We start from the raw sequence: 17,183 nt of genomic DNA on the forward strand, positions 1-17,183 counted from the left end.
ATTATAATAAACTACATCACCATACCCAACTAAATTGTGAACTCTTCTCAGAGAAGAAGCTGAGGTCACTCATGAAATCATAAAGTTAGTGGAAGATGAGGAACATTCTGTCCAGCTGCCTATCCAATAGATTTATGATCTGGCATTGTTCTTACATTTTTTCCACATGCAAAGGGTGTACCAGAGGGAAGTGTAGTAGATGTAAAGTGAATTTGCCATTTGTATTTTCCTCTTACCATTTTGGAGAAGTTACAGGCATGTTGACAAAGTACTGGTGTTTGACTGGAGGGTGCTGTGCTGCAGCTTTTACCAGCATAGATAAAGGGCATAGATGTGAAATGAAAATATCACATGCTAATGAGAAACAGGAATAGCAGGTGCCTTCCTCCTCCTTGTGTCTGGCAAGCAAATGCAGAGGGAAAGTTTGCAAAGGTTCACAGTACCTCCCTAATTGTAGTAAGCTACAAAAGTAGTGCTTTTTGGTTCTTTACCTCAGACCAGTAGAGCAAAGGGGTTTATAGTTCAATGTCCTATAGTTCCTTTTATGCTGCAGAGAAAACAAGGTCAGAAATACAGCTATATTAAATCCAGAATTGCAGCTTGAAAGCAAACAGAGAAAGTTTATTGTAGTTTTCTTCATGCAAACCAAAGCATGGCCAGCAACAGCAAGAATTTATAACGTATATTCTTATCATGGTATGAGATTCAAAGGAAAACTGGGTAAAAGCAACCATTTCAGAAACTCTTCAAACAAGACAGCTACATATGATAAATTTGGGAGGGAAACTAAGAAATTAAAATGCATATTTGCATCCTCCTACCTTTCCTCTTTACATTTGCAACTTAAATAGGCTTCTTTGTATTTAGCAGATTATCTGCTAAAACTTCTCTTTGAACCTACATCAAGATTATAAAACCATACAAGTAAAAAAATACATTTTTTTACCAGTAACTGTGCAAACTTAGTGCTTATCTTCAGCTTCCCCTAACACCCAGGAAGACCTTGGGCAAGGACTAACTTCTAATGCTAGGTCAGGTTTCAACACTATGTACTAAAGGAGGTATATCAGTCTGTCTTTGCTGAGGATCAGCTATGCAACAGCTTCACTATAGAAGCTGAAATAGATGGAAAATCCATTATTTTAGCTTTATGGAAACAAATATAATCTCGCCCCACACAGTGTTCCAGAATCCATTTAAAACCAGTTACTCCTTAGATATGATAGCTAGAGTTCATTCAAGCTCTTTCTCCTTCTTGCCAGGAGGGCTGCTACATTGCACATGCTCTTATTTTCAGAACTTACAGCTATGAAGAATCATTGCACATATTCCTTTTTATTACTAAATTTAAAAGGCTGAACATAGACTTGGGAACAGTTCATCACCTTGGCTAAGATAAAAAAAAAAGCACAGAGCTGACCATTTTCCATTGCTTTTTTCTATTTTAAAGAAACATAACCTATCAGCACTTCATTTACTTTGGTATAGCTATGCTTTTGTCTCCCTCTAAATAGAAATTCATTGAGATTTATAAGAAGACTGTAAACCTTAGTCAAGGGCATCTCTATGCTCTACAAATTGGACCAGCATAACATTTTTGGTCTTGCCTGTGTAGAAGAAAATAAGTAGCTTTCAAGACAGAAAAGTAGTAAAAGTATCCCAGAGGCTAACAAAATCCTGCCAGTCCCTAACTTCAAGAGGCAGAGAAGCAGAAAGTGCATAATTTCCAATGTTAAATCCATCCATTATAGAAAGAAATACGAAAAAGGGAACCCTGCTGAACATCAACTACTGTAATTCTTCAAAAAGAGTGCAGATGCAGTTGCATTTGCCATGTTTTTAAAGGGCTATCAGCTCTCCTTGACAGTGGTTGCAACAATTGAAAGTTACATCTTCGTATCTTGTATATGGGTGAAACCTTCCGATATTCTTCTTCGTGGAAAGGAAGGAGGATGGAGAAGTCTCAGAAAAAGAAACTTCTGTTGATGTTTCTGTACGTGCAGCTGGATCCAGTACACGCAGCACCTAAGGATGGAAAAGTTGAGGATAAAAATATATCTGTTAAGTCTAATGGGGCTTATCCTTCTCTAACAGCTAAGAAGGATTTCCACTCAAAAGCAAGGTTTTTCAAGTTGAAAACTAAATGTCCATCTATCCAGACCCTCACTATAAAGACATTAAATACTGTTTATAAATTAGTAATGTCCATCGGAAATCCAAGGAATGATTTTATTGAGAATAAGAAAGTAATCTCATCTTTTCAGCAAGAGTTGAGCAAAACCAGGCAACACAGATAACTAGGCACTGTGAACCTCTTGCTGCTCAACTGTTATTCATCTGCTTCCAGGCTAAACCGTTAGTCTAGTTTGTATTTAAACATCAGGCTTCCTGCAGTGAAACCTTATCTTGAAAGATAATCATATAGCTTCTCTGTGTTTCCACCCATTGCAACAGAACTGATTTTTAGGGCAACAGAAACTTCTGCTGAAGTGTTATGACACATTCCTACCTGAACTAAGTTTCTTCTCCCACTCAGTTTTTAAACTCAATTAATTATTTTCAGTTTGCTTCCTCCTGACACACTAAACAAATTTTTACTCAGTTACTTGTGGTGCTAGGGACAGAAAAGGAAACAGTATGAATCATCATATTATTTATGTTGTTCTGCTTATTCTTCCAGGTTTTTTTGTCTTTTTTTTAAATGAGGAAAACAGCTTTATTCAGCATGTTTCCTCTGCATATAGTTTTTTTAAAAAGGCAAGATATTAAGTAGTTAAAACAAAGCAAGGCGTTCTTTTCTGGAAAGAAGACTCTGTGCTGACAGATTGAGACGTATGAAGAGTTCTTACCATTTCAGCCATTTTCTCAGCAGGGGTATTGCAAAACTCCACAGGTGTTGAAGCCTTTTTTGGACTGTTAGTGCCAATATTTCCAAGAAGATGCGAGCTTACAGCTTTGGCTAGCTTACAATTCACAGCTGCTAGCTCTGTTGTAGTGTAAGGTTGGGCACTAGGATAGTATGTCTGTTGTCTCCCCCATTGAAGAGAAACCATCAGCTCCTCCAGCAGCCTGTGCAGAGAGGAAAAAAAGCACTATTAGTGTTTTTTGTACTCTATACTATCAGCACTTCAGAGGAATTGTCCCTTCCCAAGACTTACTGCACAAGCTAAATGTTAACCAAAAAACATGGAAAAAAACCCTGTTTAAAAACAAGGAGGCAAACAGGCTATTCTCCAAGACAAGGCCTCACCAACACAGTATTTTAATACTGGTAAAGCTTATTTGACATCTGGCAAAATAAGCACTAAATGTCAACACAGATAGAAGAATCCGTATGTTTTGGAAGGAGAGGAGACTTGAAGTCAAGACAGTACGGGATTAAATAGAGAAAGCCTGAGGGGTATGAGGCACGTCAGTTCTACAATATATTACCCTTAGACCTCACACCTCCAGGGAATGAAGAAAGAATTAATGCTACTTTGGCTCTTTCAGCTCTGAGACTGAAAAGTGACCGTACCATCCATCAGCATAACTGATTTTTGTTGAATATCACTGGAACAGGGGAAAGTTATTTGATTCTTCTATGGCCTAGAATAAACTGACAGAAATGAAAAGTTTGCACGGGGGTAGTCTGGATTAGAAAAATCATACTTCTGTGTATCGATCATCTCTTGACGGAACTGATCGCGTTCATTCAGCAAGTCCTGGATTGCACTTTGTGCATCCCTGGTTTGACGCTGAAGAATGGCTCTGGTATTGGTTAGCTCATCAGCCATAACCCTGCAAAAGAAATCTCCAATCAGTAGTGTGAGCAGTTTGAAAGCCACCTTTATTCTACTACAGACTGTAATTTGTCAGCTCAAACTAAATATTAAGCTGCTGTTCTAACCCCCCTCCCCCATGCAGGGCCTGTATCAACCGTAATACAAAGGGCATGCATTAAGAGCAATTTCTGTTCAACTACAGTCAACCCAAGTGCAAGATTATGTTTTGACTTGCTGAGTTTAAACGATTCTAGTAACAGACACTTTAAAATGCCTTGGGTAAGTGAACATTGTGGACCAGGATGCTGAGAGATAAAAAGCTAAATACATTTTGTTTTACTAACACAGTTCTCACAAGTATGCTGTAATCACATCTTTTCATATTCATCTCTAAAGACGACAGCTACGGCTGCAGACTAAATTCACCTTTTTGCCTTTCTTAGGGGCAATAAGTGGATGTTATATGCGCCAGATATAAGCATTTAAGAGCTACAGGTGAGACAACCGTTGTCATACTTTGTTCTGCCACGAGAGTGGGCACAGACCTCCCAAGCAGGTATTTCAAATACCTGAGATAGTGTAAATGCAAAAAAAAACCAACCCCAGAATTACATTTAAATAACTACCAGTTAGAAGTCTGAGATCTCAATGGGCCTGAATGTTACAATATCGAAGGGTGTTACTCTAAGCATATGCCATACTGTCATTCCTAGAAAGGGCTTGCATCCCTGAACTCAGAATTCCTGTTAATGGTAAAGAAACAAGTTAAATTAGGATAGTAACACCTGCCTAGCTAGGACTATCACAAGTACTTTATTCACTCAGTATGTGGAAACTTCTTAAGACTAGCAAATCAAAGGGAGGACACTGTATTCTATTACCATTTCCTTCAAGCAGTAAGGCCTTTTTGTAATATGCGTTAAGCATCATAATTAAAATCTAGTTAGTTATATCAGCTCTGTAAGAGGGAGTACCTGCTTGCTAGGAACTTGCTTCGCCACACATCACACTGTATAGACATGCGCTCTAATTGTTCAGACAACTGAGACATATTCCGTCCCAGCACTTCATTTTCTAGGATTAGCTGATTTTTCTCACGAGCCATCCGTTCAAAGTGATACTGCAGATCATCCCCAACAGAAGCAACAAGTAATTTCTTCAGCTCCCGATTCACCTAGAATTAGACCAGACAGTCTTGTAATAATCAATATAGAAGGAAACACCTCCTACTTCCAGAATGCAGTACAAGTTATTGCAAATTGCTAATAACTTGCCTCTCTCTTTCCAGAATGGGACACATCCAATGCAGAGTATATTAAGCCTCACAATCCACTCCAGTGAGCATAAACATTTGAGACTAATGCACATGTAACATATTCTTGCTTAAATTCTAACAGAGGCCAAAGAAGAATGAAAGCCTGCTACAAGAAACAAGAAAGTTTCAGTAGTATTTAAGTAATCAGTAAGATAACACAGGATTAGAAAAGCCATCCACAGATTATATTATGCAGAAAAATAGTCACCCGTTCTATGGCATAACACTTTTCACTTAGTGGTTGAGTTGAGGAGCAAAATCTTTCCCCATGAAAGATCCATTTCCCTGCAGCCCTCTAGCACTTTTCTTCCAGCTTCAAGCCTTTGATACTTTCACCTTTTGTCAGAGAAGCAGCACTGAATTACTTAAATGTATTTCTACTCTGTACCTTAACTGATAAGTTCAAAAGCGAAACTACGGTTCAAGGCTAGTGTGTCATAGCAGTTCTCTTTGGTCACATTCACAAACTGCTTATATAAACCAAAGCAGCTCAACTGTGTGAGAGAAAATAGCTTTCATTTCTTACCTCTGTCTGTATACGCAGCTGGTTAGAGAGACCTTCTTTATCCTGTAACAACCGCTTTTCTGAATTCTTCAGCTTTTCGATTGCATTTTTCAGCTCTATCTGTTCTTTCTTGGGATCTGCGGCTCCGTCTGACTGATGGAAAGTGTCTCCTTTATGTCCCACTGATTTAGCTACCTTAGCATTTTTAGTTGGAACAACATGGGTGATAGCTGCTTTGGGGACTAATATACGAATAGCTTCAATCTCCACTGATTTATCAGCATGTACTTTCCCTAGCTGCAGAACTCCGGGACTCAGGGAAGAGACTGTCTTTTTATGTGGACTGTGGTGGATATGATGGCTCGTAGTGTTGGCTCCAGTGATTATTTCCACTGATTCGGCTGTCTGCTCTGTTTCCATTCCATCTCCAGGTCCTCGGATGGGTGATGAGGCATCATCAACTAGAATTTAGAAACAGTAGAGGAAAAGTTTAGCACCTTTCACTTTGTTACAGTCTCATTGTAACTCTTCACTTAATTGCTGTACTTCAAAGTTACAGATTTTAATTGCATACTGCGTGTGTAAAATAGTCCTTTGCAGCAGCAATTATCAAGCACAAGTTAGAAAAGTCCTTACTCAAGTCTATATTGCTCATTAATACTAATAGTACAAGACACAAACATTGATCTGAATTGTATTAATATTAATTTCCTGCCGCCATACAAGATTAAACACAGACACAAAAAAGAGCTAGTACGCGGAAAATTCTTGCCAATGTTACTCGTAGGTTGAAAGCAAAATCAGGTTTCAGGAGCGGACAGAATCAGAGCAGTCTCATTTTAAAAGCAAGAATTAAATACAAAGCAGTTATTAGCTACATAGCTACTAACACCTTAAGAAGTTTAGCAGACTTAAGTACTATCTCCCATGTGGTTCAGTTGTCCAAAGGAAGGCTTAAGAAAAGCCAACAAGCCAGTTCTGCTTCATTTCTAATCAACAGACCCCGGTATTCCCAGTAATGCTGCTTTCTGCTCTGAATTCTCCAATATGCATAATAACGTTTACTGAAATTCACTTTAAGTTCACTAAGTTTTCAGCTGAATGAAATATTAGCATAGTAGCTTCCTCGCAACGGGTGAAAGCAGGAAAGTTTCTTAGTACATAGCCACACATACTGCTTTTTTCCTTGTACTGTGGGCAGTGATGTGAGCCTGCACACTCTAGCTAAATAATGAATTTCAGAAATGCTGTAGTAGCATCATTATATTGCCCTACTTTCAAGTTGGCTGAATCAGTATCAATAGGTTCTTAATACCAGAGGAGGACTGACAGACAAATGTACAGAGAGGTGACAGTACCAGCGACAAACTTGATTTTTAATACAAAACTGGATTAGAAAAAACATATTCAATTAACTGTTCCATCCAGGCAGCTCTGGTTTTCACTGCAATAATGATAAGGTTAATTAATAATAAGGTTAAATGAATGGAGTCTAGCATACACTGTAACTCTGGTCTTCAGAATTCCAGTTAAAGTACTTTTAATCCAGTACGCTTAGATAGCATGTGAACCACCTACCTTTTTCTAGAGATGTCATTTTCTCTTCAGCAGTCAGCTCTTCCTAACTACACAAGTCTGAGGAAGAAAGGAGAGGAAGGAAAAAAGTATTTAGCAAGATAACAGCGACAGTTCATCTTTGATTACCCTATGTTCTAGTAGAACCTCTAAACTCCAGTTCAGTAGCACAGTGAAAAAGATCACATCAAACCGGAGGACAAAAACCCCAAATCATAAAAACCACACCAGGACCCAAAGAGTTAAAAAAGAGAAGGCCTGTGAGACTTCTGGCACTTGTTGTTTCTTTCACCAAGAGCTGGACTTCAACTTCTATCTCTTGCTCCTCATCCAGCTCCAGTCTCCACTCCCCAAATTTCTCTTTCTGGTCTCTCTCCTTTTTTCAGTGAGCCATCACCTTACCCTTTAAAACACTGTAACACTCCCAGAGTACAACCGCACGACCATGCAGAAATAACCTAAGGTCATCACAGAACCACAATAAAGGGAAATCCTACACGGTTCTTAAAGCAGGCCAAGAGGTGAGAAGGAAATTATGTCAACTGCACAGTTGCACAATTGCTTTAGTCCCGCTTGCTAATACAATGGTTTTGATAGAGCCAATTCCCAGCCAAAGCGGGAGTCAGTGCCCTGAGCAGCTGCACATTCTTAGTTTAAGCCAGCAGTAAAGCTTTACCCCCAGTTTGGCCCAAACTGCCATCCTGGCCATTTTATCCCTTATCCACCAACACTATCAACACTTCCTTTATCGACAGGTCCACCCACTCCCAACTCCCCAGACCACTCGCTCCTCTTTTCTACAGTCTGCCATTAATTACATTAGTTTGAGATTGCCATATCACTGTTGTTGGGGTTTGGTTTTGGGGTTTTTTTTGCTTTAGTTCTCCCTGTTATTCAACAGGGATCTCCCAAAGCCCTTACTTCCTTTCATTACACCACTAACCCAAAAGGCTTAACTATAACTCTTGACTTCCACTGCTACAGCTCTCTGCCCTGAAAAGCTGTAAGCACACTACTGCCAGCTTTCCAGATTCATGATCTGTTTCGCAGAAGGGAGGTTTATCTTTTTTGATGACCAGAAGATTAAAGAAACAACTTTCCCTCCTTGAGATTTCTCCAACTATAGATACAGGAACATCTTGCCATCTGTTACTTTTATGGCTGGAGTTATGGTTTTGCTCATTTAATACCATGACATGCTAGTCACTACTGTTCATTCTTTTTTTATTGAGTATCTCTACTCATCTGAGGAAAGTGAGGATGATGATGTACCTGCTCAGGTAGAGGCAAGAATACTCAATAAAAGATTGATAATGAGCACTTGGTCTTAGCTACTTCATCTGAGACCATCTGCTGATAATCCTGCTCCTTCAGTGTTCATGTTATAATACTGTTCTTATTTTCCTATTACTTTCAAAGCCTCAATGTAAGCCTCTGCACACATCTCCCTTTTATTACATTCCAATAGGCAAAACTCCTTCACCGGTCGAACCGCTGACCACTGCGCTCCTCAGCTAACGTCGTGCCCTGCAGAACCCCCCACACGATAAACAACGCAAGGAAATCCTGGATTAACACGGCTGAGTCACGACCCACGAGGGCCTCGGAAAACCACCACCGACCCAGCCCCGGCCACAGAGCCCCTGCCGCGCCTCGGCTACCAGCGGCGAGATGGTACCCCCCTCTCGCCTCAGCCGGGCAGCCTGCCGGTAAGCGAGAGGCGGACGTTACCCACCGCTCTGGAAAAGAGGTTTCTCAGTCCACAGCGGTATCGGCCAACACGGACCGAGTCCTTCCCCGCCCGCCTCAGCCCTCCACGGAGCCAGTCCTGGCCGCTCTCGAGCTCCGGCCCTGCTGCCACCAGGCCGGCCGCAACCCGCGGCAGCTCCAACCCCCCGGCCGCGGTACAGAGCGTCACCCCGCGGGAGGGGCGGCAGGGCCCCGAGAACGTTACCGAAGCGCACAGCAGAACCCACAACCGTCGCAACCGCCACCTCTCCCAACTTCCGCTTCCTATGACGGGCGGAGCTTTCCCAGGTGACGGCCCCCTCTCGCCCAATCCCTGGGCCGCGCATGGGGGCGGGGCGTCGGTTGCCAGGGCGCGTTTTCTCGTGGCGTCACGTCGCGTTCGCAGCAGCAGGGTGAGGAGGGCTGCCTGCCGCCGCCATCGTCATGGTGAGGGCCGCCGGGAGGGAGGGGGGACCGAAACGAGCAAGGGCGGGAGTCAGTGGCGGCAGCTCCGCGCCGTGATGCGGGGGCGCTGCTGAGGCGGGCGGCAGGGCGAAGCTCAGCCCTGGGGCGGGTGGTGCTGAGGTGCCGGAATACCGGCTGCGGGGCCCGCCCAGGGCTCCCCTCAGGGGCTGCGCTCCCCGGTGTGCAGGCGGCGTGAGCGGGGCGGGGAGGTGCCGCCGCTGTCCCCCGCCCGCCCGCGCGGCCCGGTGGGCGCCGGTGAGGTTTGCCTCGGCTCGAGGTTTGCCCCGGCCTTTGCTTCCTCTCGCTCTTTTCTGAGAGCTCTTGTGAGGCGCAGTGAGCGGGTAACTTTAAACCGCCGTTAGGTCTCGTTGATACCCAAACGGAAAGCTGTTTGCGCCTCCAAGCCGCCCTGGATTAGGAAGACTCATGAGGGACCCAGCGGGAAGGCAGCTGGTGAATTTTAAGAAGAGGATACGTTTCGGGTGCGACAGTCTCTATTCTTGCCTGGATCTTCTGTTTAGTAATGCAAAGAAGATGACAGGATGTCGTTGTGGGGGCACTAGTGAAAAAGCAGTTTGCACTGATAAAGCAACTGACTGAGTCCCCTTTGCTGGAAATGGTATGCAAAAACCAGTGTTGCAAAGCTGATTAAAACACAACAACTTTGAATCGAATTTTGTACTCAAGCACGTATGCAAGATAAGTGTAAGAGCCTGGCCGATGCACCTGCTAGCGTGCTCAGCTTGAAATATCTGCCTCAAGCAGCTCAGATATGCCCCAGCTCCTCTGGCCCGTGTAGCAGCTTTGTTTACACCTTGCTTTCAGAACACAAACTCAAGATCAGCATTTGCAACTTAAGTAGGAACGCCACTGTTCATTTTCAAATACAAGACTTACAGGTCTTTTGCTTAATCCAAGCAAAACTGTAATTTTCACTTCCCATATTGAATTTATTCACATCGGCAAAAGTCCTGCTTTGTGAGTTCACACAGGTGTCACTTAGGTAAAACATTTGCTTTGTTGCAGTTGACTGTCACTATGAATGCGATGTGTTTCTGATCTCCCTTTATATCTGAGATGACACCAATTTAACTGATTCATTAAAGTGGTGTTGAATCTTAGAGCAACCTCTAACAAAACGTTTCTTGGTGAATTTGTTTAATTTGTTTTGAAAAGCCTTCAGTGACAGGAGCTGCATGATCTGTTGATATAATTCCATTACATGATCATTTTTATAGTTCACTGAGCTTTTTTCCTAATACATTCCATACTGCAAACGATGCCAGTGATTACTTGTTCAGTCCTTGGTGGGTATGAACTTATTCCATTTCTTTTCTTTTATGTGCAGAAGAACTTGAATATTATAACTTTGCCCTTTCCTCTTTTCACATTATTCTACACTAAATAATTTCTTTTCTTTTAGTATTTTCCTATTGATCATGTGTTTTTAAAGTTAGATTTTTTTCCACTCTGTCTGCAGTTTTCTCTAAATGTGGTGTTTAATCTTTACATTGTTTGCCAACTGATGTGTGTTTCACTGCTGCTGAGCAGAGCAAAATACTTGTTTCTTGTGTCTTAGATATTCATAGTGCCAAGTTTGCCATCCTTTTTTTCCCAGCTGTACCTCATTGCACTCTCACTCTCTAACTGCAACCCACTGTAATTTTCAGATTTTTTTACCTGTGTTTTTGTGGTCTGTCTAGTTTTTCCCATTGTATTTGAATTTGTTTTCTTGATCATCATTGTAGTACTTTGCATCTATCTCTATAGAATTTTCAGATCATCATTTTGAGTCCTGTTTAGTAAACTGCTTGCGATCTTTCCCACCTTAGTTAGCCCAGATTCTGAAAGTCCACTTTCTCAGTTTCATTGTCAGTGTAATAAGGGAAATATGAAATAAAGCTAGGTGTGTGGCAGATCATTGTGGAACCCCATTTGACTCCTAATTTGCAAGAGAAGTATTCCTAATTATTTATTCATATAGTAGTCATAACTGCTCTTCAGTTTAGGCCATAATTCCCTACTCAGCTTGTTAGACTCTCAGGTGACTTAGATTAAAAGCCCAATCAAAGCCAAGTTTGTCACATCTATGGCTTCTCCTTTGCTCACTGTATTAGAAATAGATTTCTTCTTAACCAATTCACATTATCTGCTTTTTTATTATCATATTGTTTTCTTAGATGGTCGACGACTGACTGCTTAATAATTCATTCCAGTGTCTTCCCAAAGATTGCAGTTAAGTTGACTGTGTCTCTTGCCCTTCTCCAGTACCCTGAGTGCTCTCTCTCTTTTGGTTTTCTCTGGCCTTTCAAGTGTTACAGAGTCCTGTTTGTTTCTTTTATACTTACAAAGTCACCAGTTTTCCCACTCATGTACCCTTCCTCCTGCCAGTTTCCTAAAATACAGTAAGAACAATTTGGTAGCTGGAAAACAGATGTTTTGGGAATGTGTGCTGCCCAATTAGGAATGGACACAGCATCCTGGGAAAGGGATAAGTTATGTGACTGTTGGACACCACGCCTCTACACACCTGATCCATCTCAAACATTTTTAAAACATGTTTTCTTAGGAACAATGAATCAAAAAAAATAAAAGACTCTTTCTGGTGGATTCACATATCTACAAGCTGGATTTTAGCCTCAGGAACCTAATTATATTCTGAAAGTAATGAATTTTCTGCTAGAAAGCTTGGCCAGCCTTTAATATTGTGTTGCTTCCAGTCAGCTGTATAGATTGCATGAATTTTAATATATATACCTACTCAGGAAAAAAAAAGTTACAAGTCATATCGTGGCCACAGAAAGAAAAATGTAATAATTTTTAGTGGAATCAGTTTGGAGTGTATTTGTGGTAGATCCTATACTTCAGTCATATGGAAGCAGCGCACTGGAAGTAGTTGTGTGTATTGTAAAACTAGGCACATAACTGTGGTGGAAGCTAAGGTAAGGGGAGAAATGTTCTGAAATATCCTACAGTTATTTGTCTTTCTATGGACAGCACTTTGGCTTAAAGATCTGCTAATCATTGGAAAACAGTTTTCATTGTCATCAGATGACAGTATTTCAAATCGGCTCTAATGCATTCTGGCATCTTGATTGTACATGTGTGACACATGGCAGCTGTGGATGATGAGCAGTAAATTCCCAAAGGGAAACTTGCTTGTCTCCATCTGAGATGTGCTGTCTCACTTGGCTGCTGGAATGCATTATTCTTTAACAGTGCCTTTCATGTAATCACATGCAGAGACATATTAGACAATCCTCTTAACAACGTTAGTTTCTTTTTATTATTGAGTTTGGTGCACCCTGGCACTTGAAGCTCAACAAGGCCAAATGCAAGCTCCTGCATGTGGGTTGGGCAATCTCAAGCATAACTACAGGCTGGGCGGAGAATGGATTGAAAGCAGCCCTGAGGAGAAGAAAGACTTGGGGGTGTTGGTTGATGAAAAGCTCAACATGACCTAGCAAGGTGCGCTTGCAGCCCAGGAAGCCAACCGTATCCTGGGCTGCATCAAAAGAGGTGTGACCAGCAGGTCAAGGAAGGCAATTCTGCCCCTCTGCTCTGGTGAGACCCTACCTGGAGTACTGCGTCCAGCTCTGGGGGCCCCAGTACAGGAGAGACATGGAGCTGTTGGAGAGAGTCCAGAGGAGGGCCACGAACCTGATCGGAGGAATGGAGCACCTCTCCTATGAGGACAGGCTGAGAGAGTTGGGGTTGTTCAGCCTGGAGAAGAGAAGGCTCCGGGGAGACCCTATAGCAGCCTTCCAGTACCTGAAGGGGCCTAACAAGAAAGCTGGTGAGGGACTGTTTACAAGGGTGTATAGCAATAGGACAAGGGGTAATGGGTTTAAACTGAAAGATGGTGGATTTAGATAGATGTTAGGAAGAAATTCTTTACTGTGAGGGTGGTGAGACACTGGAACAGGTTGCCCAGAGAGGTTGTGGATGCCCCATCCCTGGCAGTGTTCAAGGCCAGGTTGGACGGGGCTTTGGGCAACCTGGTCTAGTGGAGGGTGTCCCTGCCCGTGGCAGGGGGGGTTGGAATTAGATGATCTTTGAGGTTCCAACCCAAACCATGCTGTGATTCTATTCTATGATTCTATGAAAGTTTTCCAGATATACAGCATTTGCCAGAGAACAATGGCCTCTGTATGCAAGCAGCATGTCACACAGATACAGAGCCTTATTGCAGCTGAAGAGGCTGTACACAGGTGCAGTTGGATGATTTCCTTTCCCTCCACTCTTTAAAACAGTTATTCTTAACCCCGCACACCTGACAACTGCAGACTACATTACAAAAACTCTTTGAACAACAGGATAGCCAAATATTATTTCCATCTTGCCCCTAAGAAATCAAGGCACATAAAAGCCAGGCGACTTGTCTAATATGATGCCAACGGGCTTTGATATTGTGGATGTAGAAGCACATGGTTGGTGGAATTACCTTAGCTCTTTTTGCAGACTTGGGGGAAAATATATATGAAGTAAATTCTCCTGGGGTAGGTTGCCAGAGGTCACAGTCTTGTAATTTTGACCACAATCTTGAATATATCTGGAGAAGAGCAGTTCAGCTCACTTCAACAGAAATTTTACAACTGGTATGTTATATGCTTCTTGTTGGTTTTATCATAGTTCATTGGTAAAACACCCAGTTTAGAGATTATCAACATGGAAATCTTCAGTTTAGACTTTAGGGAAGAAAAATGAGTAATTTTAAAAAATGCTTTGATTCATCAGTGGAAAAGACTTATGTTTTGGAAAATGGATCTTAGAAAATAGGAAGTGAATCAGCCATTTCTATAACTTGACAGCAGTGAGTCCTGGGTTCCCCATGGTCTTATCATATCATGGTGTGATCAGATTTTCAGCTGAAGCCTTTTAAAGGCAATACAGCTCATGGGGCTGCTGTGGAATATACCTTGGTTTACAGGGGTTTTATTTGGGAAACAGTAATCTCAACCATACTGGATTAGCTAGTAAGTTGGGATAGCTTTGGTGAAGAGCTGTCATTCAGAGCTGATCATATAAACAGAGAAAACTCTTTCCTGCTAATAGACTTTCCTGAACAAGTGCATGTTAACTTTTCTTTTAATAATTTTCAAATTATGTACTTTTTGTTGCAAGATAATTTTCCTTTAAAAAAAAGAAAAGGCATTTTTAACTGTTCCAGGAAAAGATGAAAATCTCCCCAAAAGACACTTTCCTAATGCTTGAGAAGATTTGCTTCCCTGGTCTTAAAACAAGACTCAGTTTCACTAGAGTGCAGGCTGATGATTACATTGATTTTTTTCAGGTGCAAAGTGGCCCGACCCTTTCAGTTGTAAGCCCTCATGGCAGAACTAACCACAAAGGCACGTTTCCTTGCCTAATGGCTAGCTATCATTGCAGCATTTGATCACAGGGAAAAGTAAAACATTGTATGCAATATGAGGGGAAAAATAAGCAAAATGCTATCAGGTAGCCTTTAAATGCTTATTGCATGATGAGTCTTCGTATGAGCATCAAAAATATGACATGGTTTCCAAATACTGTTAATTTGCTTCTTGAGCAGATAGGCTATGTACATTACAGAAGATGTAGCTGATAAAATAACAGAATCTTTGACCTTGTGTCAGCCAAATGAAAACTGCTAAAAATATAACTTTCCTGTGAGATATATTTGATTGCTCAATGCAAAATGTTCCAGGTTTGGGTTTGATGTCATCTGTATGACATTATATACTACATAAAATACCACCCTATATATATAATTTTGACAGGTTCAGGATCCATGGGATAAATTACCTCCTACTCTAGCCAAGTCTTGGCTTTGGCTTGCAGAAATTGCCATTTCTCTAAAAGTAATTTTAGATGCATTGATGGCTCTTCTGACTAATTGGCTCAAGTAGTTGGCAGTATGAAAGGCAAAGATATGTAGCATTACCTAATGATAAAATCCACATTACTCTCTCTTTAACACCCAGAGTTGTAGAGTTGTAGGTGCAGTTCTTAATAACTTTGACACATCTGTTCTAATTGTATGTTGGGTTTGGTTTGGTTTTTGGTTTTGTTTTGTTTTGTTTTTTTTTTTAATATTGTCAGAAACTGAAGAAATTCAGGAATTACTCAGTGAACTGTTGCCAGGAGTGAAGAAAAGTTACAAACTTTCTTTTCAGTTGGCAATAAAAAAATAATATGATTTGACGACAGAGCCAGTGGTTATTTAGAGAATTGTTCCAGGCCAACTTGATATGAATAAAATTTATACTTAAGAATGTTGTGCCAGAGCTCTTAATTTTTTGAAAGCACATCTGCACCCATGTTAATGTATGAACCCAATATACATTGGGTAGGCTCTGGAGAAGCTTGGAAGGATGTACGTTACCTTTGGGCAAGGAGCCACCAAGCTGACAGTAAAAATCACAGAATCGTTTAGGTTGGAAGGGACTACCTGGGATTATCCTGTCCAACTCCCTGCTCAAAACAGGTTTAATCAGACCAGCGTGCTCCTGGCCATGTCCGGGCGAGTCCTGAGCATCTCCAAAGATGGAGATTGCACGCCTTCTCTGGGTAGCCTGTTCCAGTGTTTGACCACCCTCTTGGTATATTTTTTTTCCTAATATGTAACTGGAATTTCCCATGCTTCAATTTGTGTCCTTTGCCTTTTTTTGCTATCACTGTGCACCTTCAAGAAGAGTCTAGCTCCATCTACTCTGTGTCTTCCAGTTAGGTAGTTGTAGACAGCAGTAAGATCACCCTCAGCCTACTCTTCTCCAACCTGAGCAGGCCCGGTTCTCTCAGCCTCATCTCATGTGTCATGTCCTCCAACCCCTGACTGTCAGCGGCTAAATACTAAAACCTGAACCTTTTATCTTCTTCTGGTCAGTAGTGCCAGTTTCATTTAAGCCAAGGGAATAGTGAGCCTCTGAAAAGTGTTTTTGGCTGTTCAGTTGAACATTTTAGTGTCGATTTCTAAAATATTATGGTGATCTAGTGTATCCAGGTGGGATATTCTGCTAATCATTAACTGGCTGGTGAGAAGCTGTTGTAGTAGGGAACGCCTATTGCTGTGACCATGAAGAGGGCTTTTTCCATGAACATTGACCTTTAACTATAATTGCGGCTACCAGGAATAATCACCAAAAGTACTCTTTCCTGGAAGCAGGCACTATGCTTGGCCTGATCCTCCCGAACTATTTTGTGTCCTTACACAGATGGAAACCAGAGGCACTGGTACCTAAGCAACATGCCAAGGTTGGTCACTCAGTAGTGTTTTGTGGGTGGAACCCAGTAGTTCTCTCCCAGCCAACAAAATGGAAGGAAAAAACAATGTAAGGTTTGATAAAGGGAGTAAATTTTTATACAGCTGGGCTTTGGAAGACAGTGGTGCAGCTTATTATAAGAATGAGAGCATAGCAAGTATTTGGGTATGTAATGAGAATATCCCCTGATCAGATGAGCGTATATGGAAGGTAGAAATTCTTTTTTTTTCCTCACGGTAATGTCTATAAAGAAATAAGTTTCCAGTCTGAGATAAACTTCTGTGAGGTGGCCCTTGTAAGTTGTCCTGGAGTGGACAACTCTGATACTCATTTAAAACACATGGTATTGGCATTTTTGGAGGCTGAGTGTTGAAGGAGGCCAAGTGCCCGTGCATCAGCAGTTTTCCTGTGTGAAAGGACTTCATCGCCCATGCTGTGGTGATTAGTTCTTTATCGTTTAGTAATTTCTACGTCCTCTTACAAGGTTACTAATTTGGAGGCATAGTGCACTAGGAAGAGATAGCAAACTGAGCCGGTTTCTTTCTGAGCATTTCAGAAGTTAATTCTTGAGGTTTAAACAAGGTGCTCAA

The 17,183-nt window shown here is 41.6% G+C and overlaps 2 protein-coding genes across 8 annotated transcripts in view; one reads left to right on the forward strand and one right to left on the reverse strand.

Moving 5' to 3' along the window:
• Positions 1-600: 600 nt before the first annotated feature.
• On the reverse strand, positions 601-9,221 carry BLZF1 (basic leucine zipper nuclear factor 1). 2 transcript variants are annotated; one of them, XM_054836217.1, is made up of 7 exons: positions 9,114-9,221; positions 7,163-7,219; positions 5,606-6,045; positions 4,739-4,938; positions 3,652-3,780; positions 2,850-3,069; positions 601-2,025 (listed from the first exon to the last, which is right to left on the reverse strand). In XM_054836217.1, the coding sequence occupies exons 2-7, from the start codon at positions 7,179-7,181 to the stop codon at positions 1,840-1,842; spliced, it is 1,194 nt and encodes a 397-aa protein (XP_054692192.1). In that variant the 5' UTR covers positions 7,182-7,219; positions 9,114-9,221; the 3' UTR covers positions 601-1,839. The 2 variants fall into 2 exon arrangements, with proteins under 2 accessions (XP_054692192.1, XP_054692203.1); XM_054836228.1 differs by having other exon boundaries at positions 8,895-9,174.
• A 2-nt stretch (positions 9,222-9,223) lies between these two features.
• Positions 9,224-17,183, forward strand: part of NME7 (NME/NM23 family member 7) — an 89,672-nt gene continuing 81,712 nt past the window's right edge. For 4 of the 6 annotated variants that reach the window (XR_008578553.1, XR_008578551.1, XR_008578552.1 and 1 more), the window contains exon 1: positions 9,224-9,334. Coding sequence is in view for 1 of the 6 variants with exons in the window: in XM_054836242.1 (XP_054692217.1) it covers positions 9,332-9,334 (3 nt within the window). In the remaining 5 variants the exon portion in view is untranslated. The remainder of the gene's footprint in view (positions 9,335-17,183) is intronic. The other 2 variants (XM_054836274.1, XM_054836264.1) reach the window with 1 other exon arrangement.

The sequence above is a fragment of the Grus americana genome, chromosome 1 (genome assembly GCF_028858705.1).
Source record: "Grus americana isolate bGruAme1 chromosome 1, bGruAme1.mat, whole genome shotgun sequence".
NCBI lineage: Eukaryota > Metazoa > Chordata > Aves > Gruiformes > Gruidae > Grus > Grus americana.

Coding starts and splice junctions, on each gene's coding strand:
- BLZF1 (XM_054836217.1), bottom strand. Junction 3,781..4,738: donor AGCAAGTTCCTAGCAAGCAG/GTACTCCCTCTT, acceptor TTTCTTTTGCAG/GGTTATGGCTGATGAGCTAA. Junction 2,026..2,849: donor CTGAGAAAATGGCTGAAATG/GTAAGAACTCTT, acceptor TTCCATCCTTAG/GTGCTGCGTGTACTGGATCC.